Source organism: Amblyomma maculatum, chromosome 3 (assembly GCF_055883805.1).
Source record: "Amblyomma maculatum isolate TAMU_Amacu chromosome 3, ASM5588380v1, whole genome shotgun sequence".
NCBI lineage: Eukaryota > Metazoa > Arthropoda > Arachnida > Ixodida > Ixodidae > Amblyomma > Amblyomma maculatum.
In genome coordinates, this window is record NC_139346.1 from 69,807,786 (window position 1) to 69,833,452 (window position 25,667).

Consider the following 25,667-nt stretch of genomic DNA (forward strand, 5'->3'; position numbering starts at 1 on the left):
GAAGACACAGAAGTTGACTCGCGTGCTGTGCGCCGAACTTTGCCTGCTAGCACAGCTTCGTCCCGTCGTCTTAGTCATGTCTAGCCCTGTTGTCCGTGACATATTTTGGTGTCGGCGCAGGGTACAGATCCCAGTATATGTCCCGCACTCCTCCACATACCGAGGATTCAGGTCCTGTGCCAATTGACACTCCTGTTCACCGCGCTTGCCGGAGGAACCTAGGCCTACCACCTGAGCACGGGCCGTTGGAATTCAGCAACGCAGCCGTCCCTCGACCTGTCATGCAAACTCCAACGTATTACACTCTCCAGAACCCACGACTGCCTAAGGCTTTCCACGGCTGTCAGACGGAAGACGTCGAAGACTGGCTCACCCAGTTTGAACTGGTCGCCGCATTTAATCTGTGGGACGACGCCGCGAAGCTCAGGAACGTCTTCTTTAGCCTGGAAGATGGCGATCGTACTTGGTACGAGAATCGCGAAGGCACCCTAGCATCGTGGCGCGAGTTCTCTGGCTGCATCCTGAACACCTACACCAGCCCGCATCGCCGAGAACGAGTGGAAAGAGCTTTGCGCTCTCGCATACAGATGCCGAACGAGACCATAATCATGCACGTGGAGGACATGACTAGGCTGTTCCGACGATCTGACCCGGCCATGCCCGAAGAGAAAAAGGTGCGCCATCTCATGCACGGCGTTAAGGAACAACTGTTCGCTTGGCTCGTGCGCAATCCGCCGAGCACAGTTGCCGAGTTTCTTTCGGAGGCAATCACGATGGAAAGGATGCTCCAGCAGCGGTCTACGACCTACGACAGGCCGGTACTCGCCGCTTCGCTCACGGAGCCGCATTCGGCCTTCGGGGCTAGTCCGGATCTTCTTCGCGACATCATCCGCTCCATTTTACGTGAAGAGCTCCAGACGCTCTTCGGTGCTCCCCAGCCGACGGTCGGCTCTATCGCTAGTATTCTCTGAGAAGAATTCCAACAAGCATTTCGGCCTTTGGTGCCATCTGCTAACCCGCCATCCTTTTCCACGGAGTCCTGCCGGCCAACGTATGCGGACATCTTCTGACGGGAGGCGAAACGAAGTGGCGTCCGTGTGCTGTGCGATGTCAGCGCACGTTAAAGATCCCCAGGTGGTCGAAATTACTCCGTGGCCCTCCACTACGGCCCCCCTTTCTCTCTATCCACTTTCACTCCCACCTTCATTCCTTCCCTTATGGCGCGGTTCAGGTGTACAAAGAGCAAATGTGACAGATACTGCGCCTTTCCCTTCCTATGGACCAACCAACCAACCCCCAACTGATTCCACACAATTACCGCCACCCGACCAAGGCTCGCTGTATTCAGCCCACCCCGAGCCATACATAGACAACCGCCGACCACCCCAGCGAAAGGCAGACCTGTGGCGTGCCCTCAAATCGGCAGCGCCTGTGCTTGCACTGCGGAGAACCTGGCCACTTGTATCGACAGTGCCCATATCGACAACTGGGACTGAAGGGTTTCCCCATCGACATGCGTAGCCCTTGTTTAGGCCAACGACCCAGGGATATTGAGGACTACGTAGGCCAGGAGCGCATGGTGCCAACTTCTACACGACAGTAACAATCTCCGTCTCCACGCCGACCATCCCCGCAGCCCAGCTCCTCCTGGATGGCGCAGCGACGGCCGTCTAGTCCGTGCCGGGAAAACTAGACAGCGGCCTCAGGGCGCGAGGCCGCTTCAATTAGACGCGATGAAAACCCCCCGACAACGCGACCTGTGAGCGACCGCGACATGACAGCCCTGACAACAGTTCGTACACGTGAAGATGGACTCGCGCTGGATATACCCGTGGTCCTCGACGGCTATAAGTTTAGCGCATTGGTCGACACTGGTGCTGATTTTTCGATTTTAAGCGGGAAGCTAGCGGCGAATCTAAAAAAGTGATGACGCCATAGTCTGGCACGCAGATTCGAACCGCTGGCGGGCATGTCGTAACTCCGAGCGGTCAGTGCACGGCGAGAGTCCAAATTAGCAACTGCACGTTTGTTGTCAGCTGCCTTGGAATACCTGACTGCTCCAACGACTGTATCCTTGGTGTCGATTTCTTCGGGAGTATGGGGCCAATATCGATCTCTGGAATCGTACCATGACCTTTTCGACCGAGAAAGCGGATGATATTGACACCGCAGACCACCAAAGCCACGCCCCTCTTCGAATTTCTGTCGAAAGTGTTTCTATTACGCCACGTTCCCGTGTTTTTCTGACTGTTAACTGCGATGAACTACGTGACGGAACGGTGGTCACTTAGGGCAACCAGGCTCTTTTGCTTACCCACGGCATCACCTCGGAACGGCCGATCTGAGCTCCTGGTGACTAACTTCACGAACGAGCCCGCCTTCTTTTCCGCGCTACCGCAATCGCATTCGCCGACGCCTTAGCGGACGTTTCTGAATGTTTTACGTTCGGAGAAGTTGAAAATGTGCGCCCATGCCTTGATCGTCTGGATATTAGCACAGATCCCTCAAAAACACAGCAGCACGACCTACGTTCTCTCCTTCTAAAATACAGTGCTTGTTTCGCGACATCATCGAAAATTCGGCAGACGCCTCTTGTGAAGCACCGTACAATTACCCCCGACGATGCCCGCCCTATACGCCAGCAGCCGTACCGCATCTCAACGACAGAACGTGAAGCGATTCACACACAGGTTTAGGAGATGCTTCGTGATGGTGTCATCCAACCCTCCAACAGTGCGTGGTCGTCCCCTGTCGTGCTTGTGAAAAAAAAAAAAGGATGGCGCCCTTCGCTTCTGTGTTGACTATTGAAAGTTGAACGACATCACAAAAAAGACGTCTACCCGCTGCCCCGTATCGACGATTCGCTCGACAAGCTTCGTCGCGCCCAGTACTTCTCCTCCATTGACTTGAAGAGCGGGTACTGGCAGATTGAGGTTGATGAGCGGGACCGCGAAAAAACAGCCTTTGTTACCCCAGATGGACTGTATGAGTTTAAAGTGCTGCCATTCGGCCTATGTTCAGCGCCGGCTACTTTTCAGCGCATGATGCACACCGTTCTCGCCGGCCTCAAATGGCAAATCTGTTTAGTTTATCTCGACGACGTTGTCGTGTTCTCTGAAACATTTGGAGAACACCTCGAACGCCTTCGAGCAGTATAAGATGTCCTCCAGTCAGCTGACTTGACGCTCAAACCCGAAAAGTGTCACTTTGGATACAAAGAGTTGAAGTTTCTCGGTCATCTTGTGAGTGCCGCAGGCGTTAGGCCAGACCCCAACAAAACTGCCGCTGTCGCAAAATTTCCCGTTCCTACCACGAAGAGGAGTTTAAAGCGTTTCCTGGGTTTGTGTGCGTACTACCGCCGCTTCATCGCCGATTTTTCCAAGGTAGCTGCACCCCTCACCCGCCTCACGCGGGATGATACACAGTTCCTGTGGGCCGCCGAGCAACAGGAGGCTTTTGCGGAGCTACGCAGACGACTGCAAACTACCCCTGTTCTTGCGCACTTTGATGAAGACGCTGCCACCGAAGTCAACACTGCCGCCAATAACATCGGCCTTGGCGCTGCACTTGTTCAACACCAAGCTGGCGTGAAAAGGGTCATTGCGTATGCCAGCCGCACGCTCTCCCGCGCTGAAACATATTATTCCAATACGGAAAATGAATGCCTCGCAGTTGTGTGGGTAACTATGAAATTTAGGCCTTACTTCTATGGCCGCGCGTTTAAAGTCGTTACTGAACACCATTCTTTGTGCTGGCTGGGCAATCTCCGTGACCCATCGGAGCGCCTAGCACGATGGAGCTTTCGCCTTCAAGAATTTGATTGCTCCATTGTGTGCAAATCTGGTCAGAAGCACGAAGATGCCGACGCGCTCTCGCGGGCACCCGTCGGATTTGTCGATAACATCACGGATGACAGAGGTTTTCTTGGACTAGTGGATGCCTCAGACATAATGACCCGACAGCGAGCTGACCCAGACCTTCGACCTGTCATTAACCATCTGGAGGGTCGCGCTGCAGACGTCTCCCGCCAGTTTGGAAGGCACCTCTCTGCATTCTGTCTTCGGAATGGCATTTTATTCAAGAAAACCTCCAGCACTGTTGATCGAGTGCACCTCCTTGTCGTGCCGGCCGACCTTCGCAACGATATCCTTTTTGCTTGCCACGATGAGCCCATCTCCAGCCACTTGGGCTTTGCACGCACACTCGCTCGAGTTAGTCAAGCCTATTATTGGCTAAACTGGCGTGCTTTCATCACGCTTGGCGCTCCCATCTTTTAGTGAGAACAAGAAAAATAATTTTCTCACCATCTGCAGCAAACACGTTCCCCCACCTGTTTTTTTTTTTTTCAATGTTGTTCCGCGGCTGCCTGTATTGTGTATTGTATACAGACGACTCCCGGCGGCCGGTGCCTTGGGTGGATGAACCTTTGGGCCTAGCCTGCTCTCCGCACCTGTTTGTGTATGTGTGTGTTGTGCGTGCCCAGCTGGTTTACCTGTATGTGCCCATATTCTGTTTGTGTCCCCTCTTGCCAATGCTATAAGAAGACGAACAAGAATCATGTACCCTCAGTCTTGAGAAAGGCAGGGCTCCTGCCGAAACGTCGACTACAAATAAACTTGGAAACAGTATGAAGCAATTTTTCACTTGTATGTAACCTCTAGCAACCAAGTACGTCTATTTATTTATGCTATATATATATATATATATATATATATATATATATATATATATATATATATATATATATATATATATATATAGTGCAGTTTTTATTGACTGCTTGCGAAGAGTTCATCTCGGCCTTGCTGTAGCGCCCATCCGAACCGGGAGCACAGATGATAACTTGACAAGCTGTCGAAATGTGTGTTTTTTGTTTCAGCTTGAGAAAACTGCGTTTGAATAGCAGATACCTCGCCGCAATACATATAGTGATATATTATGTACAGCATTTAAATGATTCCAAAAATTCTATATATATGCTGTATGGGCACAGGCCCCTACTAATGTACCAGTAAATTTATCAAGCTTGTTTCCGCTTCTGCGGTTTTTCTTGAATTTCCCGTCGTCGACGCCGTAAGCGATACATTAACTGGTCGCCTGTCAGCTGTGACTAGCAATATCAATGCAAGAAGCCTACGTGGATCTGCAGGGTGACTACCAGAAAATCATGAGATAGAAAGGCTGCGATGGTTGTGCACCCAAAATATACGAGCGGTGATGAAATAGCCAGGCATGACCAATGATAGCTTAAACGAAGGACCTAATGATTGTCAGCATAAAGGTGGCGGTACAAAAAAGGCCACAAAAGGGTTGTTGGAGTAATTGAGGAAGCTGATGGCGAGATTGCAGGGAATTAAAAGGAGAGTGAAAATGAAATGGTTGGTTGGTTGGTTCACAGGAAGGGAAAGACGCAGTATCTGTCACACTTGCTCTGTGGACACCTGAACCGCGCGGTAAGGGAAGGGAGGAAGGTTGGAGTGAAAGTGGAAAGAGAGAAAGGGGAGCCGTAGTGGAGGGCTTCGAAGTAATTTCGACCACCTGGGGATCTTTACCGTGCACTGACATCGCACAGCACACGGACGACACTTCGTTTCCCCTCCATCGAAACGCAGCCGCCGTGGTCGGGTTCGAACCCGGGAACTCTGGCACAGTAATCGGGCGTCTTACCACTGCGCCACCCCGGCGGGGCAAAAAAAATGCAGGAGCAGAAAAGGTTGGTTGGTTGGTTTGTGGGGTTTAACGTCCCAAAGCGACTCGGGCTATGACAGACACCGTAGTGGAGGACTACGGAAATTGCGACCACCTGGGGTTCTTTAACGTGCACTGACATCGCACAGCACACGGGCGCCTTGCTTTTCGCCTCCATCGAAAAGCGGCCGCCGAGGCCGGGATTCGATCCCGCATCCTTGGGAACAGTAGTCGAGCGCTTTAACCACTGCGCCACCCCGGCGGGGAGAGCAGAAAAGGGTAATCTGATTAAGAGTGACGAGGGCAAAGGAAGGAAGAGTAGGGTCGAAAAAGCAAAGTCGAGAATTTCTTTCAACGGGAGAGAGGGGAGCAGAGATCTGGGTCAGGTTCATGTTTCTTCGTTGCCACTAAGAATCTAATGACGCAACTGTACACGCCACAACGAACTATGGTGACACAAAAAGACGCACGCGTTCTCCAAGCCCGCTGGAGATTTTGGTGTGCATTTCTGAATGTTTGGGAACTCAAGTAAGCTTAACAGCAGCTCGAGATCAGCGGAACCAGCCAGGTGCGTGAACTATGCGATGGCTATGCGGCTAGATTGGAAACCCCTCTACTTCCTTCCCCAGAAGAACAGGAGCCAACCTAGGAGCCTAAGGGAAGGACAACCCAGAGGAGAACAGCAAATTTTTAGGGCTTGGACATTCACAGCGTCGCGGCCGTGGTGATTGAGATCGGATGACGTTATTAGAGGCTTAAAAATTAATCTTGATATTTGGCAGTGAGATTTCTGGAGAGGCCCAGTGTACTGTGGTGTATCCATAGTCAGACAAGACAGCCTGGAGGTAAATGCAGATAATGTGGATGTTCTCGTAGCGAGCCTTTTGGAGGCATTGGGTGGTCTTGTGAGACCGTACAATCATGAGGCAACCTTCTTCGTAATTGGCAGCTTCAGAAAGTGGTGCACTGAGACGTGCTAGGATGGTAGGCTAGCACAGCATCGATTGGAACGAAGGGATATCGGCCTTAAAGAAGTTCGAAAGGAAAAGAGTTGTGCGGCGCTCAGGGCCACTAATGTGCGGCAAAGAAATTATTTGTCTGAAACTTCACTGATTCCTGGTTTTACGGCATCTATTTCTATAGGCTGTGTGGTGCGGCGTTCGAGGAAGCGATAAATGAAGTTGCCGCACGGACGCTTGGATCGGTATGACGCGATAGCATAAGCTACCAGCCAACATATAAAGTTCCGCTTTAACCGAACCGTATGAATATGCCTGCGTGGCTTAGGGGTAACGTGAATGCAAGGGTTCTGACAGGCTGATTCTGATATCACCCTCCCAATTAAAGGAGAGGCCCGAGTTGTCAGCGCCTGCAAAACGTAGTGTCAGAAAGCAATACGTCCAGTTAGTGCTCGGCCATATCAGCTGCCAACTACCGCTTCCCACGTAACGAAAGTGAATTAAGGATTACACCATCATACTTGGCCTTAAAATTAAGGCTTAAGCCTTAACACGCCCCCTTTGATGGACGTGGGCCCATAGTAGCCCACCTTTACCTATAATGGGCGTCATCTTGGGTAGCACCACGTGAGCTAGGGCGGCCGCAAAGTGTGACACCTTCTGCGAACGACAGTATGAACCTTAAAGTCTTTGGCCTTAAAATGTCAGTACATGGATAGAAAAAAGGAAATTTTGAGATGCGCGATTGCACTCCGCAACGGAAGGTTAAAAACGACGTCTTCACTTTCGCTGAAGAGCGGCAAAGGGCTGCATCTACTACAGAGACACATGCACCAGTGTCGACAAGCTCCATCACAGGAATGTCCTCTACCAACACTTCCGATGCCTTAGCTGCATATAAACGAGGCCTACCAAATCTTGACGAAAGTACAATTCTCGCAGCAGAGATTGCGGTGCACATTTTTCCACTTGACTTGCTGAGGGATGACGTCGCATCAAATAAAAGGAACGCCGACACAGGGAAGGTGAACAGCCACCCTAAAGGATGTGTTTAAAAGACTGGCGATATTTTTGGGACGGTTCAGCAGGGGAAGCGCAGTGACGGCGATTCTAGTAACCGGAAGCTTCGGAAGGCGGATAAGAGACGCCCATTCGTCGAATCAATTCCGCACCACATAGCCTGATAAGCCCCAAAAGTAGCAGATGGGACGATGGTTAGCCATGGGCTGGGAGCTTGCCAGTTGAACAGACGATCAAGTAAAATATACTTATTCTCGAACGGGACTAGGAGGCTTAGTATAAGCAGGGGTCAAGGTGGATAATATTTAGGAGGTGGTTGAGCAGCAATTTTCTAATATGCAACCGGTCCGCGAGATGTGTGGGCTGAAGGGTTTGAGGAACAGCCTCTGCTACCGGTCCTTGAATAATCTGGCAGAGATTTGGCGCCAGGTTCGATGAAGGCTGTTCATGGCGCGAATAAATCTCGTAATGCGCGGCAGCAGCGACGTCTGCCAAGCTTCATCTGTCAGGTCAGCAAGCGAATCAGTGTGCGCGTTGTGGTCTCGAGTCGAAGCACTGTGCTTGCGTAATTCATTAAAGCTCTGACACAGTGTGACAACTTATGCGACGGTGCATAGGTATGGGGAACCAAAGCTCAAGTTTCGCCGCGCGCTGGCAGCGCTGCATTCCTGGCGTGGTGGCGAAGTGTGAAACGATGGCGCTTCGCCGGAGCAGACGCTCCGCTAGGTTCCTGTGCACGCGCGGCGATCGCATTTCGCCTGGCGGTTATTTGGCAATACAAAAAACGCTTCCGCTAATGCGAAACGGATGTATAAGTAGCATTGTGTTATGGGAAGCCACAATAGTAGGCAAAGCACAGAAAGATGAGGCTCACGTGTGAAACTTTGCAGATTCCGTTGGAAGCTGTCAGCAAGACCCGCGTTTATTGTGGAAAGAAAAGAGCCAATTTCCTCTTTCTTCGTAAACTCAGAAATGTTGACAGTTGACAAAGACGGCTTGGAGAGGCATCAAAAAAGTGCAGTGGTTTAACACCATGCATAAAAGAAGCATGGCAGCTACAGTGCCTAGTCAACGAGTGCTTTCTCGTTGCTGTGCAGCGCCATGTGTGCCTTCAGCGCAGCAAACTGCAGGAAGTGCTGGCCACATGCCGAGCACGAGTACGATGGCTCCCCCATGTGCACCTTGAGGTGGCTCTTGAGTGTCGAAAACTGGGCAAATGCCTGGCCACATACCTCGCACTTGAATGGTTCGGGGCCCAAGTGCAGCTTCATGTGGTTGCGCAGATGCGTCTGTCGCGTGAAGGTCTTTGAGCAGATGCTGCAGCGGAACGGCAGTGCCGCCTCCGGCTGTGGGGACAGCTCCCCGAGGTGAATCTTGGAGTGGGTCTCCAGGTCTGCTGCCTGCGCAAAGGCCTCGCCACACAGACGACAGGCGAAGGTTGCCCCCTGCTCGTGGATCTTGACATGAGTCCGCAGCGTGGAGGCCTGGGCGAAGCCAAGGCCGCAGACGCCGCACGCAAAAGGGCGCTCCCCCGTGTGGATGCGCATGTGCGTCTTGAGCTCGTACGGGCGCGAGAAAGACTTGGCACACAGGGCACAGCGGTGAGGTCGCTCACCTGTGTGGATCTTCATGTGGCCTCGCAACGTCGAGGCGAGGGTGAAATCCTTACCACAGACGTCGCAAGAGAATGGTCGCTCACCAGTGTGGGTGCGCAGGTGGTTACGCATGGCCGAGGACTGGAAGAAGCCCTGGCCACAGACGTCGCAGACAAAGGGCCTCTCGCCAGTGTGGATGCGGAGGTGGCGCTTGAGGTCGTATGAGCGTAGGAACTGCTTCTGGCACACATCACACTTGTGTGGCCGGTCGGAGCTGTGGGTCTTTCGGTGGGCCCGCAAACTGTTGCTTGTGGAATAGGTCTTGCCACACAGCTCACACTCGTGTGGTGGCTCTGAGGGGATGCCGTGCGGCAACTCTTCTGCGTACAGCCGCAGCTCCTCCTCGTGCTCTTTGAGGTGGCCCTGAACTGAGCAAGGCAAAGTGAAGGGCCGGTCGCATATGCGGCACAGGGAACTGTTCTCGATAAGGGCCACTGTGCCGCAAATGAAAGACGCTGTGAATGCTGTCCAAAGAGGACACAACTTCGTGTTGGCAGAGCTCCAGGGAAGAACCTGCCACAGACATCACACTCACCCCTTCATGGATCACTGCCTTGTCGTGGCGGAGGGGCTTGCGAAACTCGATGAAGTCGTGAGCTCTGCTGTGTAGGGCCACCCAAGATAGACAGGTCACGGCAGAGAGTTCTGACAAAATGTGATTCACTGGAGAAGGTAATGGCAACCCACTCCAGTATTTCCTGCCAAGAAAACCCTATGGCCAGTCACAATACCATTAACGATATGACGCCGGAAGATGAGCCCCCCAGGTTGGAAGGCGTCCCACATGTTACTGGGGATGAACAAAGGGCGATTCCTAGTAGCTCCAGGACAAATGAAGCGGCTAGGCTAAAGCCAAAAGGACGCTCAGTTGTGGATGTGTCGGGAAGCGACCGGAAAGTCCGATGTTGCAAGGAGATATATCACATAGCAACATGGAATGTAAGATCTATGACGCAAGGTAAACTGGATGTCGTCAAGCGAGAAATGAACCGATTGAACATTGATATCTTGGGTATCAGCGAGCTCAAGTGGACCGGAATGGGAGAATTTAACTCCGGCGACCATTATGTCTTTTATTGTGGGCACGAATCCAAGAGAAGGAATGGGGTCGCTCTCATAGTAAACAGAAGAATCGGTAAAGCAGTGCTAGGGTACAACCCCAAAAACGACCGAATGATTTCACTTCGGATCCAAGGTCACCCTCTCAACATAACAGTTATCCAAGTCTATGCACCGACCACTACTGCTGAAGAAGCTGACGTTGAGAGATTTTATGCGGACCTACAATGCCTTTTAGACCGCACCCCATCATCAGACGTCGTTTTTCTCGTAGGAGACTGGAATGCTAAGGTCGGGAGTGAAGAAATATCCGGAATTGTAGGCAAGTTCGGTCTTGGTGAGTCAAATGAAGCTGGACAGAGGCTAGTAGAGTTTTGTCAAGAAAACAACCTGACCATAGCGAATACTCGTTTTCAACAGCACAAGAGGCGCCTGTACACATGGACTTCACCGGACGGTCTGTACAGGAATCAGATCGATTATATTCTTTGCCGGCAGAGATGGAGAAGCGCTATGCAAGCAGTAAAAACAAGGTCTGGGGCCGATTGTAGCACCGATCATCAGCTTCTTGTTGCCAAAATTAAGCTTCGATTGAGGAAAACTCAGAAAACTAGAAGGCCTTTCAGGTATGATCTGGATCAAATTCCATTAGAATATGCTGTGGAAGTGAGCAATCGATTTCAAGAATTAGATCTAGAAGACAGAGAGCCCGAAGAGATGTGGACTGATGTTCGTGATATAATACAAGAAGTTGCTACTAAGGTAGTTCCAAAGCAAAAGAAATGCAAGAAAGCAAACTGGTTATCTGAAGAGGCTTTGCAAATAGCTGAGGAAAGAGGATGGCAAAAGTTATGGGGGAAAGAGAAAGATACAAGTTTCTCAATGCGGATTTTCAGAAAATAGCAAGGAGATGTAAGAATGCCTTCCTGAACATACAGTGCCAAGCAGTTGAGGACAACAGCCAATTAAGGAACACAAGAGCTCTGTATAAGACAATCAAAGATATCAAAGGAAGCCTCTGTGCTAAGATGGGCGTGATAAAGGACAAACGAGGCAAGGACCTCACTGACGCCTCAGAGATAAAGAAGAGGTGGCAGGAATACACAGAAGAACTGTACAAGAAGGACCCGAATGTGCAAACCCAACATAAGACGGTTGTGATTACTGATCTCGAGCCGGGCATCCTGAAGAGTGAAGTTGAATGGGCTTTAGCCAGTCTTGCTAAGAAGAAAGCCAGCGGAAGTGATGGCATTCCAGCTGAGTTGCTTCAAAACCTCAACCATGACGCTGTTAGCATTTTGCATACATTATGTCAGAAGATTTGGACAACTCTGCAGTGGCCACAGGATTGGAAGAGGTCAGTTTACATCCCCATTCCAAAGAAAGGCAGTGCCAAAGATTGTTCCAACTACCGCACGATCGCACTTATTTCGCATGCTAGCAAGGTGATGTTGAAAATCCTCCAAGGTAGGCTGCAGCAGTATGTGGATCGGGAGCTTCCGGACGTGCAAGCTGGGTTTCGCAAGGGCAGAGGAACTAGAGACCAAATTGCCAACCTCCGCTGGATCATGGAAAAAGCAAGAGAGTTCCAGAAACCCATCTACTTCTGCTTTATTGATTATGCGAAAGCGTTTGATTGCGTAGATCACAGCAGATTGTGGCAAGCTCTCCAAGAGATGGGAGTTCCAATTCACCTCATCTGTCTCCTCAGGAACCTGTATGAAGGGCAAGAGGCCACAGTCAGAACTGGGCATGGTCTTACCGATTGGTTTCCGATTGAGAAAGGAGTGAGGCAAGGCTGCATACTGTCACCCTGCCTATTTAACCTATATGCAGAGTGCATCATGAGGAAGGCCGGTCTGGACGAGTCTTCATATGGAGTGAAGATTGCTGGAAAACGTATCAACAAGCTTAGATATGCGGATGATACCACTTTAATGGCAGAAAGTGAAGTGGAACTCAAGAGACTTCTGATGCACGTACAAGAAGAGAGTGAGAAGTTTGGGCTTAAACTGAACATCAAAAAGACAAAGATCATGGCGTCTTGCCCTATCAAGTCCTGGAGCATCAATGGACAAGAAGTGGAAGCTGTGACAGATTTTCTCTTCTTGGGCTCCAAGATTACCTCGGAAGGAGACTGCAGCCATGAAATTAGGAGACGCCTGCTTCTGGGAAAGAGGAGCAATGCTTAGCCTTGACCGCCTAGTAAAGAGCAGAGACATTAGTCTGCCAACCAAGATCCGTATAACTCGTGCTATGGTCTTTCCAGTTGTGATGTATGGATGCGAGAGTTGGACTGTGAAAAAGGCTGACCGCCGAAGAATTGACGCGTTTGAATTGTGGTGCTGGCGAAGACTCTTGAGAGTTCCTTGGACTGCCAGAAGATCAAATCAGTCGATATTGTCGACCATAAACCCTGACTGCTCATTGGAGGGTCAAATTCTAAAGTTAAAACTCAGCTACTTTGGTCATCTGATGAGAAGAGAGGAGTCGCTGGAGAAAGATTTGATGTTGGGAAAGGTTGACGGTCGCCAGAGAAGGGGTAGGCAGCGAACGCGATGGTTAGATGGCATCCTCGAGGCACTGCAGATGAAGTTATGTGATGTTAGGAAGATAGTGAGAGACCGGAAAGCGTGGCGTGAAATGGTCCATAGGGTCACGAAGAGTCGGACACGACTGAACGACTGAACTAAACTGAACTGATAAAAAGTGAAGAGGATGGAAGATTATCCTGCTCTTCGCTCCCCACGTGTCTAGCTTTGCCGATTTTCTGTGCTCTCTCCCTGCTTTGTGAGTGCTCTGAAAGCAACCAAATCAACAGATGCGACGTCCGCGTTCGCCCCACCGGGGTGTTGCAGTGGTAAGACGACTGACTACTGTACCGGAGTACTCGGGTTCGAACCCGACCTCGGCGGCTGCGATTCGATGGAGGCGAAATGTAGAGGCTTCCGTGCGCTGTGTGATGTCAGCGCACGTTAACGATCCCCAGGTAGTCGAAATTACTCCGTAGCCCTCCACTACGGCTCCTCTTTCTCTCTATCCACTTTCATTCCCACCTTCATCCCCTGCCTTACGGCGCGGTTCAGGTGTCCACAAACACAAGTGTGACAGATACTGCGCCTTTCCCTTCCTGTGCTCATGTGCCCTAAGTGTCCACAGCTGCCTTTTCATTTTTAGATTGACCAAGAAAATATCGAGGAACGCGGCCATTTTTTTTTTCGGGGGTGGGGCGGCGTTGGAAAACATGCCTTGCTGAGACGCTTTTACAGATTTTCGCAAATTGGTCAATGATGGTTGGTTGGTTTGTGGGGTTTAACGTCCCAAAGCAACTCAGGCTATGAGAGACGCCGTAGTGGAGGACTCCGGAAATTTCGACCACCTGGGGTTCTTTAACGTGCACTGACATCGCACAGCACACGGGCGCCTTGCTTTTCGCCTCCATCGAAAAGCAGCCGCCTAGGCCGGGATTCGATCCCGCGTCCTTGGGAACAGTAGTCGAGCGCCGTAACCACTGCGCCACCCCGGCGGGGGCAAGTTGGTCAATGAGTGAACCAGTTATTATTATTAACATTATTATTATTATTATTATTATTATTATTATTATTATTATTATTATTATTATTATTATTATTATTATTATTATTATTAACAAATATATGTCGGAAGTGCAGTACAAAAGTGATCGACCGTTTTATCATGGGTGATACCATTTTGTGTATGTGGCACCATCTAGCGGCCGAGTTGTGAACAACCGCCATGCTGGTATGTGGGGCCCCATCCGCGGAACAGGCGACATGTAGCGGAAATCGGCACTTTGGAGCTTTCGCGTGCAAATGTTTGCTTTCTGAAAGTACCTAGCTGAAAGAAAAAAAAAGTTTTTAGTAGCAGCGAAGCCATTCGGTCAGAAATGACAAAATATGCTCCTGATCAGGTCGGCTGAAGGCTACGAGCCTGATTTCAATTAGTGCGTATGTGGCACAGAGAGGCGGCGGCGCACCACTGGCAGTGGTGGCAGCTTTCGATCTACTTTTTTTTCTTAAATAATTTTTAGAGACGGCTTACCGTAACAATTTGAGGAAAGAAAGAAATCGAATGTAGCCGTTTCATAACCCGTTTAGGAGCAATGCTAATCGCGCTAGATTTGTTGGGTCAACCAATCATTCATATACTCTTTACTGCTTGAGCGGCTACTGCGGATGTTCCCACACCTCCACTGGGGTTCTATTCTTAAGTATCCATTATTCATTTTGGATCCATTTACTCTACCCTGGCTACTTTTGTTGGGTGACAATCAGGCAGGGTGTTCAAGTGTCCACATACCAGGCAATCGGATTTTGACATTGCCTACATGACTCAACCACCTGTTTGCCGGTATGTGCGGGGAGTGGCGATGACTTCTCAACAGCGGAAGCTGCTAGCCTGCAATTTCTCTGACTGGAAGTTAGTTGCGTTTGTCTGACGCTGCTGTCATACTGACATTAAAATACAAGATAAAATGGACAAATTATACCTATGGAATAGCGACCTCAAATTATGTCCGATAATGGCCTCATCGAAAGTTGCTTTTGTCAACAATTATATAGTCCATTTTTGTCGCAAGGTCTGCTTACTGCAAGCAATCGCTGCTATTCCTATGATCATATTCCCATTTATTATCGGCAGCAAAATCTTACGAGATGCGTGTTTTCAAAAACACTAAATAAGTTGACAACCAATTTATTAGTATATCGTTGTCTTCAAGTGGAACAGGTTCTGTCATACTTGCATTAACCTCAGGTGACTGAATCGAAATAGTTTTTCTTTACCTGGCGGCATCTCGTAGATATTTGCCGCAAGGAATATCATCCGCTTGTTGCCCAAAGTCTGCCGTTGTTGCACGGGTATTCAGTTTTTCCGGTTCGGAAAAAGTGTTCCGGAAAAAGTGTTCGGAACTCGCACGAAAAGCTGTCAAAGCGAAACATTTTCGGTTGGGGCTTGAAATTCATAAGCTGCTCGTCTTCGCCCAATTGAGTGAGTTGCAAGTGAAACAGTGTAGAGCAACACACGCGCATACACCGCTGTTAATCTTTTATCTTTTGTTAATCATCTCTTTTTGGTTGTTATTTTTTTGTTAATGCAAACAATTGAGTAAAAAAAAAAAAAGATTGCGTTAACCGCGGCAGCTCTTAGCAGCTAAACTGCGGCCGGCGGAAATGAAACGATCAGGAAATGAAGGAAAGAAAGGGACGAAAGTAGAAAGAACAGGGAAAGAAAGAACATCGCTCACATCAGCTAATCGGCTTAGATACTTTGCGGCTATTCAAGACATTCAGTGTGCAAAAGACTGCAACGCGTGCCCTTTCTCCGTAGAATGCCCTGCCGCCCCCGCTGCTATCTCCGCGTCCCCACATACCAGACAGGAGGAGCCGCGCAGCGCGTTCCGTTTCGAGGCTATTTTCCTCCTAGCCGCGAAAACGGTATGGCTCGACTGACACTACTCGCACGGAGAACCCCATTCGCGCCAAAGGGTTCGTGAGCGTAAACCAAATATTATCATAAATGAAGCACGACTATTTAATAAGAACCGAGATAAAACACTACGTAGTAAAAGCTTTGATTTCACCTGCCTTCAGAGCCAGCGAGCCGGTTATGTCGCGTGCAGCGCACGGTGCATGCATGTGCTTATGAGATTGCTAGCGTTCTTGTCTTTTCTACACTTCCTCCGGACTATATACTTATTCTTCTACTGCAAGATTTTCTTTGGTAACGTCGGAATAACAAAAAACAAATCCGTATATACATCGCATGCTACAGGCCAGGACGGTGGTCAATGAGCGGGCACTTTATTTCACAGTGCTGATGATACTTTAGCAGTTTTTAAAGATATTACATACGACAATATAATTACATAGCGGACTTACCTTGAGATGCACTTCCTACGTTTTTGCTAACGTGGGACGCATTTACAATCAATATTTACTCAATCCCGTCTGTTGTCTGCTCTGCAGTGCAGACATGAATAAAATGTTTCCCGCCTATAATTAGGTATCCTTCATGAAAATACGCGTCAGGTTGCCCAATTAAGACGGAATGCAGGTGGCATGTCACGGAGCGCCTGCGGGGGCACGTCAAGGCGCGTGCTTGTGCGAGAGAAAGCGCACGGCGCACGCCGTCAAGGCAGCGAGCTGAGTCGGCGGCGTCCAGTCTGTGCTTTTCTGTCCGCGCGACAAAGCAGCGCGAGACGTCTGCACATGCGCGGAAGGAGCGAGCGAAAGGGGAAAACTTGTACTAGATGCCTAGGAGGTGCTGCCGCGTGTATGGTGGTGGGTGGGGTGGGGTGGTTCACAGGAAGGGAAAGGCTCAGTATCTGTCACACTAGCTCTGTGGACACCTGAACTGCGCCGTAAGGTAAGGGATGAAGAAGGGAGTGAAAGTGGATAGAAAGAAAGGGGAGCCGTAGTGGAGGGCTGCGGAGTAATTTCGACCACCTGGGGATCTTTAACGTGCGCTGACATCGCATAGCACACGGACGCCACTTCGTTTCCGCGTGTATTAAATTAAATTAAATTGGTTCACAGGAAGGGAAAGGCGCAGTAACTGTCACACTTGCTCTGTGGACACCCGAACCGCGCCGAAGGGAAGGGAGGAAGGTGGGAATGAAAGTGGAAAGAGAGAAAGAGGAGCCGTAGTGGAGGGCTACGGAGTAATTTCGACCACCTGGGGATCTTTAACGTGCGCTGACATCGCACAGCACACGGACGCCACTTCGTTTCGCCTTCATCGAAACGCAGCCGCCGAGGCCGGGATTCGATCCCGGGAACTCCGGCACAGTAGTCGGGCGTCTTACCACTGCACCACCCCGGCGGGGCCCGCGCGGTTTCTATTTTTCTGTCAGAGATGGTGCTCCCTGTCAGGAGCAGCAGCGCCGCTCGACGGTGCTTTGGAAGCCTATGGCGCTAGCAATATCTCAAATTTATTGCCATCGATTTTCTTGACAATGCACTTGATCTCAGCCGCCTCTGGCATCTCTGCGTTCTTGTGCTAGCAAAGGTCGGCGACGGCTTGAGTGTAACTCGTAAAACTCTTGCCGACCTGCTCAGACCCCTCATGCACGAGCTGTTCAGCGCGGAGTTTTCTGACAGCCGGATAGCCGAAATCTTCAGAGAAGCTGGCTTTGAACACGGAGAAGCTGGCTTTGAACAATGCCACAATCAGGAGAATACCGGCCCAACATAGGAAAGTATGGCACAAATATTGTAACAGAAGTCAGTAAAACTAAGTAGGCTGATTTACTTTCACCTACGCAAAGGCAACGGGTAAAACAAGGCACGGAACCAACCGGCGGGTGAGCACCGAGAGCGAAGAAGAGCGCGTGTCATAAGATAACATTGCGGCATTGCCCCTCCCAGTGGAAAAGGCAACGTCCCGATGTCGAGTGGGGAGGGCGAGGATAACCGTAGTCGGCGAGGATGCCGCGTTCACATAAAGCACAAAGGAAGCAAAACAAACACACATGTAACTTAACCTAGCGGGAGTAGAAGGGCTTCATCCTGGCGACATGCACGACTTCTCATTGTGCTTACCGTCGGGATGAGCGAGCAGTCTTTTGCGGGATCATTTCGTAGGTGACGTCGCTGAGTTTGCGTTGTACTTCGCACGGGCCGAAGTAGTGGCGCAGAAGTTTCTAGGAGCGACCCCGCTGGCTAACAGGTGTCCACAACCAAACCTGATCGCCAGGGTTATAAGTTACTGTAATAGAAGAGAACTGGGCGAGTTGGCTAGGTGACATGATGAAAAAACAGCGCCACAAACGTGGGATGGAGGTCAAGAACAAACAGGACGGGCGCTGCCCTGTTTGTTCTTGACCTCCCTGTGACGAAGGTTATAACGTCGAGATTCTTTAATTTGCTGTGTCCGCACTCACAGGAAAGCCAGCTGGCAAACGGCCTCAGCATGCTGCACGAATTGGTTAGCACCCGGCAAACAATGGGTGGGCAACATCTGGCAGTAGCATTGCATCCAGCATGGTGACAGCTTCGCGACCGTACACCAAACGAAGCGGTGTGAAGCGGGTCGTTTCCTGGACTGCGGTGTTACACGCAAATGTTGCATATGGTAGTATCTAGTCCCAGTTCTTATGTTCTTCATCGACGTACATAGAAAGCATATCTGCGATGGTCTTACTGAGTCGCTCAGTACAACAATTCGTCTGAGGGTGGTAAGCTGTTGTTCTGCGATGACAAGTGCCACTGAGCCGCATCACTCCTTTGGTTAGAGCTGAAGTAAATGCCGTGCCTCTGTCAGTTAAAACGATCGCAGGGGCACCGTGACGAAGGACTAGATTAAAGATGAAAAAGTTCGCAATATCAGTAGACGTACCGCTGGGAAGAGCTTTCGTCTCACAATAGCGGGTAAGGTAATCAGTGGCGACTATAATGTACCGTTTGCCCAAAGATGACGCAAGAAATGGCCCGAACAAGTACATACCGACTTGGTGAAAAGGTACTCGCGGAGAAACAACATGCTGCAGCAGGCCGGTCTGTTTGAAAGGTGGTATCTTCCAACGTTGGCAATCACGGCACATCCTAACATAGCGCTGAACAATAGCGGCATGCTTGGGCCAATAGTACGTTTGTCGCACTCGTGTAAGGTGCGAGAAAAACCGAGATGTTCGGCAGAAATCTCGTCGTGGCATGCCGGCAAAACGTCGGTACGGAGCGGCGTTGGGACCACCAGCAGACACTGAATGTCTGTGCAAGCGCAGTTTTTCTTGTAGAGGACGCCGTCATGCAAGCAGAACGACGACAGGCCACTCGGTTCCCTCGAGGTAATCGACTAAGGGCCGCAGTTCGGTGTCCTCTCACTGCTGTTGAGCGAGATCTGTCGTCGTGAGAGCGCCGAAAAAAACGGAGTCATCTGTTTCAATTGAAGAACACGGGACAGGGTCTCGGGACAGACAGTAAGCGTCACTGTGTTTCTTGCCGGACTTGTACACAATAGTGACGTCGAAGTTCTGTAAGCGGAGACTCCAGCGGGCTAACCGGCCTAAAGGATATTTTAGGTTCGCTAACCAACAGAGTGAGTGGTGGTCGCTGACCACTCTGAATGGCCGACCATACAAATACGTCCGAAATTTTGTTACCGTTCATACAACTGCAAGGCACTTCTTTTCGGTAGTAGAATAATTCGCTTCGGAACGAGACAGGGTGCGGCTGGCGTAAGCAATCACTCGCTCAACGCAATCTTGCCACTGAACGAGAACTGCAACGAGGCCAACGTTACTGGCGTCGGTATGCAATTCTGTGTTGGCCTCCTCGTCGAAGTGGCCAAGTACGGGCATTGTTTGGAAGCGCTTGCGAAGCTGCTCGAAGGCCCTTTGCTGCTCGTCGGCCCAGAAGAAAGGCTGGTCGTCTTTTGTTAGACGAGTCAATGATTCCGCTATCCGGGAGACGTAGTGCACAAGTCTCCTGTAATATGCACAGAGGCTCACAAACCGACGCATGGAACCTTTATCAGTGGGGGTTGGTAAAGCAGCTACTTGAGCCGTATTCTCTGGAACAGGGTTAATTCCCTCAGCGCTCACGACGTGACCCAGAAACTTAAGGTGTTACAATGCAGAGTGGCATGTTTCTGGTTTTAGTGAGCGCCCGGCCCCGCGTATGGCGTTTAGCACGGCCGTCAATCGTTTGAGGTGCTCCTTGTAGGTCGCAGAGAAAATGACAACGTCGTCAAAGTAGACGAGGCAAGTCTGCTATTTCAGGACGGCTGGGACAGTGTCCATCATTCTTTGAACGGTTGCTGGAGCGGAACAGAAACCGAAGGGAAGCACCTTAAATTCATATAATCCGTCAAGAGTAATGAACGCGTTCTTCTCTCGATCCCGTTTATCGACTTCAGTCTGCCAGTACACACTGCGTAGATCGAGCGATGAAAAGTATCGGGCGTTGCGGAGTCGGTCGAATGAGTCGTCAATTGGAGGCAATGGGTAGACGTTCTTTTTCGTAATTTTGTTTAGCCTCCTATAGTCGACGCAGAATCTGAATGTTCCGTTCTTTTTAGTGACCAGCACAGCTGATGAGGCCCATGGACTTATGGACAGCTGAATCACAGCATCGCGGAGTATTTCATCACCCTGCGTCCGAATAGCCTCTCGTTCTTTCGCCGATACTCGGTAGAGGTGTTGGCGTATAGGGCTCTTGGTAGGAGCAACTATAATTCGATGTTTGGTTTCTGATATCTGTTTCACTTTGGAAGTGATGGCAAAGCAATCACAGGAAGTGTCCAGAATTGCTTGAAGACGCCGTGTCTGGGTAAAAGACAAAACAGGATTCACATCAGCTTGCACGTATGTTCAAGTCTCTCGGGAGCGTTCTCGTTGGCCAGCGAAAGGGCGCAGTGGGCGAAGGGCGCACTGACTTCGTAAAAATAAGCGATGGTTGTCCCTTGCGGTAAATGGCGGTATTCGGCGCTAAAGTTTGTCAAAAGCCATTCAGTTCTTTTATGGTTCAAGGTAAAGTTCCCGAGTGACGCAGACTTGTAGACTCACCAATAAATTCACGTTCGTTCCCGCGAGGCCTTGAAGGGCGGGAGGGTTGTCGCACTGTACTGTAACAAACAAGCTGGTGCGTGGAAGTAGAGTGACATGGTCGTCGCAGACTGAAAAACTGGCCTGCCTGCGTAGTCGTCGCTGTGCGGTTTTTAGTCATCGGAAACTGCGCGTGGAGTGGAAAAAGACACCATGAAGTCACGGAGGTTGATTATTTCGTCATTTTCTCTAAGAAAATCAAGGCCGAGAATCATGTCCTTGGAGAACACTGCTAGTACAACGAAGCAACACGAGAATGTTACGTGGCGAATCTCAACGCGAGCGGCGCACATTCCGAGCTGCGTTACCACATGCTCACCGGCTGTCCTTATCGGGACTCCGTGCCAAGGAGTCAGGACTTTTCGCAGGATGGTAGCAGGCCATCACTCATAACGCAAAAATCAGCGCCGGTATCTAAAAGGGCAGTCGTGTGGTGGATATCAACGACGATCGGTATCTCGGCGGAAGGTAGCTCACTGTCAACAAAGTGCGGCGTGCCAGGGATCGTCGGGCTGAAGGGTCGTTCGTTGAGTCGAATTGCGGCGTCGAAGTAAGCTTCTGTGATCGTCGGGAGGTCGTCGGACTCGTTGGTCGTGCAGTGCGTCCATTGGGAGCGTCGGAGGAAAGCTTCGGCGATCGTCGAAAAGTGGTCGGACTCTTGGTAGGAGCGAAGGGTCAGAGGTCGGTCTGTGTGATCGAATCGGTGAGCGGAGGATGTTGGTCATAGTGTTCATCGACGACGGCCCTATTCGCGAGGGCCGCCATCTTCCGTTTTCCCGGTGGGGACTTGACTGCCCCAAGGAAGAACGGCGGCTTGGAGAAAACTGTCGCGGAGATGGTGACCTGGACTGGCGTCGCTGGAGGGACGCAGTTGGGAAGTTATGGCTGAGGTATTGGTCGATGCCCTGAGGTCGTTCGCCATAGCGTGACCGAGGGGCATCCGGTGAACATCTGCGCAAGCCCATCTGACGGTACGGGCAGTGACGCAGTACGTAACCCGCTTCGCTGCAGTGAAAGCACAAACGTTCATTGTCCGTCGTGCGCCACGCGTGTGCTTTGCGAACGAGTGGTCGAGCGTCACACTAGTGTGAACTGGACATCGAGGCACAGGACGAGCGGAAGGAGCAGGGTTGCAGGCTGCCGATTGTTTTGGCGCAGAGATACGCTACACGTCGCTGTAAGTCATCATGTCCAGCGCAGGCGGCTGGATTGATGGTACTGATGGCACTGCTTGGCGGAGCTCTTCGCGCACAACGTCCGAGATGCCCCCAAGACGCGGGTGTTGCGCGAGAGAGGGCAGCTTTTGCAGCTCTTCACGCACAATGCTTCGGATGAGTTCACGAAGGGCTTCACTGTCGTTTCCAGCCATCGGCAAGCGGAAGTGCACAGCAGCGACGTTTGCAGAGCGATCAAAATGCACAAATCGCTGATTCAGGGCACGCTCGATGCTTGTCGCTTCCTTCGTGAAATCAACCACAGTACATAGAGGGTCACGTACAAGGCCAAAAAGCAGCAGCTCCTTGACGCCTCGCGTAAGGTGGAGCACTTTCTTTGTCTCAGGCATGACCGGATCCGCCCGGTTGAAAAGCCGAGCTATTTCTTTGAGAAACATGGCGACGCTCTCATTAGGCCGTTATGATCGGCACTGTAGAGCGAGTTCAGCCATCTCTTTTCTGACATCGTTACCAAATGTTCCGAGCAGCTGCCGCCGGAAATCTTGCCAGGTGGTTGTGGTAGCGTCATGGTTTTCGAACCAGATCTTGGTGGCATCCTGTAGTGCGAAATAAACTTTCCGCAACTTCCGCTCCTCGTCCCACGCAGTACACACAGCGACCCGGTCGTAGCTCGTCAACCAGTCCTCAACGTCTTCAAACTTGTCGCCATGGAACGGCGTGGGCATACGCGGAGTATGGCAGATCACCGGCTGGGCACTCACGGGAAGCTGAATGGTCTGGCTTGCTGCTGTAGTCATCATGGTTCGCGGCGAGGAAACAAAGGGACCACACTCGGGAGCTAAGCCTCTTAAGCGGCGGCTCACCTTATGCACATGTGTCGTGTCCACGGCATGTAGATGGGCGTAGGAAGCACCCAGAGGATCTTCGTACATGTGATGAACCCGGAAACTCCACCAAAAAAGTTACAGAAGCCAGTAAAACTGAGTAGGCTGATTTACTCTCACCTGCGCAAAGGCACCGGCACAAGAAGGCACGGAATAACTGGCGGGCGAGCACCGAGAGCGAAGAAGACGAGCGGGTGACAGTGTCCCGAGCTCGCCACATGGCGGCGCCACTACGATAACATTGCGGCAATATTGTACATTATTGGCATTCGACGTAAAGGCTATCCGATCCAATACTCTTCCTGGGACTCTGGATGCACTGAGAGTGACAGTGTTTCCTTAATCTCTGAGAATAAGTCCGTAGGATTAGGGACGTAAAGAGTGCTAAATAGTTTCTCGATGGTACTGATTGTTCAATCTTGGTGTGTTATGACTAATGCAGCGCCTGAATAAAGGAAGAGTTAGCTGTCCAATGTACTGGGGGCAAAAATTTATAAAGTACGCGCATGTACCGTCTTTGCCAAATTGGAAAAACTAACCAGGCTGCGTGTTCCACTTCTCGGTCGGATGTCAGAACATTTGTACCACTTTTGAAGCTATATATCTGTGCAAAGTAAAGGCGAGCTTCTGTCCTCACTTCTTAAGAAGCGATCGTCTGGGAATCCATGTTGGCTTTATAATACAAGCAAAAAGGAAACCATACAGCCTTGTTACTTTTGACAAACACAGTACAGTTGAATTTCGTCTGTGCATATTTTGCTTATTGTAAATTAAGACATAAATTCAAAGTTGTGCTCAGAAAGTCAGCAGAAATATCAGAAAAGAAGCTTCCTTTCTTCCTAGGTGCACCAATGCTGCATCACTGAATCCCGCCATGCTGCAGGTCGGTTTTTTGGAAACGCTTATAGGTTATTTAAACAGGCGTAATTTCGTCAATACTCTGTAGATGGTGCCAATATGTGTCCAACTTTATGAAAAACTGGATTTTATAACTATAGATGCTTTGGCGCTAGAGAACCGTCTCAAAATCTAATGTCGATGTATTCAACAAAATGCATATAGTCAGGCCTCGGGAGGATATATACCATCTAAAACAAATATAGGACCCATATCTAGCCACTGAAAAAGCCGGCATACCTACTATACTGGTCATATATTATAAAGCCGAATATTATATATTCCAGTTGACTGGCTGCTCTTTATTTGCAACCCAACCATATTTGTCGGCTGTCATAATATTGACATCAGATGTTTAACTGACTTCTAAATGTTTTCACGCTCTCAAATTCATTGGCACCGTAAATTTGTGAGCGAAGAATACCTAATTGCATGCATAATTTTAATATCGGGATTATATGTTGCTTTAATGATTACTTGCTAATCCATTGCTTGGAGACATTCACAAGCATAGAGAAGTTTGCGCAACTCATTGGAAACTGCACTGAAAACACGAAAACGAGAATATATTGTTAACTGGCGGCAAGTGATGTCAACATGAGAACAGAGGACAGAGGGAAGATGCTTGGTAATCGTGAGATGGCGTTAATTAATTTGTGAGTGGGCCTAGCTCGCGCGCTCCTTCCCGCGCTGCTGCCCTCTTCTTTCTCCTTCGGCCGTAAAGACTCAACTCTATAAGCCCTCGAAGCGCGCGTCCTGCGCGCTTGGCTGCGCGCGCGCCGGCCAGAGGAAGTCTACGCATGCGCGACGCGCCGCCCAGAGCCGAGCGCGTTCACGACGCTCGGATCCGACAGTGCCAGATATTCGGCGCGCGCGCTGCTTAGGGCAGCGCGCCTCCGAATTCCGGCGTGCAAGCATTGACTAATCAGCGGGCACTCTACGTCTGTTTCTTCCGGGGCGGGTCTGGCGAGCCTTCCAAGCATGTTTTGAGCAAAATGGCGGATCTCCACCTCAGTGGAACGCGTCGTCCTGCATTGGCAGCCAAATAAATGAAGTCAACAACGAGCTGCTCGTCGCCACCATCGAACGATGACAGCAGCTATGGCTTGCGAGCCACGCGCTTCATTAGAAAGAGCTGGTGACGGCGGCTCTATGGATAGAAGTGGTCGCGTAACGTGTGCCGGGGTTCCCCCGCGAAGGTGAGATGCTGAACCTGATCGTTCGTTATTCATAGCGTGTATATTCGTTATTCGTGTCGTATATATCAAACATTTCATGTGTATGTTCTTGAGTTTTCATCACAGAGGCTCTAACAACGCTCCAGAAGCGGTTGAAAAGCCTCCGCGACAAGTTCCGCCGATTATGCAGCGCGTGACCGGGCGCGCACCGCGCAATGTGCTTGGAGTTGTGAACCACTTTTTTTTGCGCGCCGGGGCGCAGTGCTCACCGCGCAGGCGCGCACAACGCCCAGCGCGTAGGACGCAGAGGTGTCTATGGAGTCGAGCCTTAACATGACCAGGGGCCACAGAGCGATCGTCGCAATCGTAGACGAGGAAGTTTACCGATGATGATTCCATGGCATGATGATGAGCGTGTCTGGATGCTTGAAGAAGAGGAAGAAGTAAGACTGGAACGGCTTGCCGGTACGATGTGTGATGCGTCGGTGATCCGCCTCCCCTGGAGCTGTCAATCATCCGTCACCAGAGTCCATGGGACCGATGGCTCTAGGTCACGTCGGGCAGCTTAGGCGGGTGTTGTGTTTTCGT

General features: G+C 50.4%; 1 protein-coding gene across 1 annotated transcript; it reads right to left on the minus strand.

Annotated features, from left to right (window-relative positions):
* Positions 1–8,731: 8,731 nt before the first annotated feature.
* Positions 8,732–23,224, minus strand: LOC146194940 (uncharacterized). The gene is made up of 4 exons (XM_084596677.1): positions 23,125–23,224; positions 22,984–23,068; positions 19,695–19,827; positions 8,732–9,835 (listed from the first exon to the last, which is right to left on the minus strand). Exons 1-4 carry the CDS (start codon positions 23,222–23,224, stop codon positions 8,732–8,734), a joined length of 1,422 nt encoding a protein of 473 aa, XP_084452803.1.
* Positions 23,225–25,667: the final 2,443 nt, after the last annotated feature.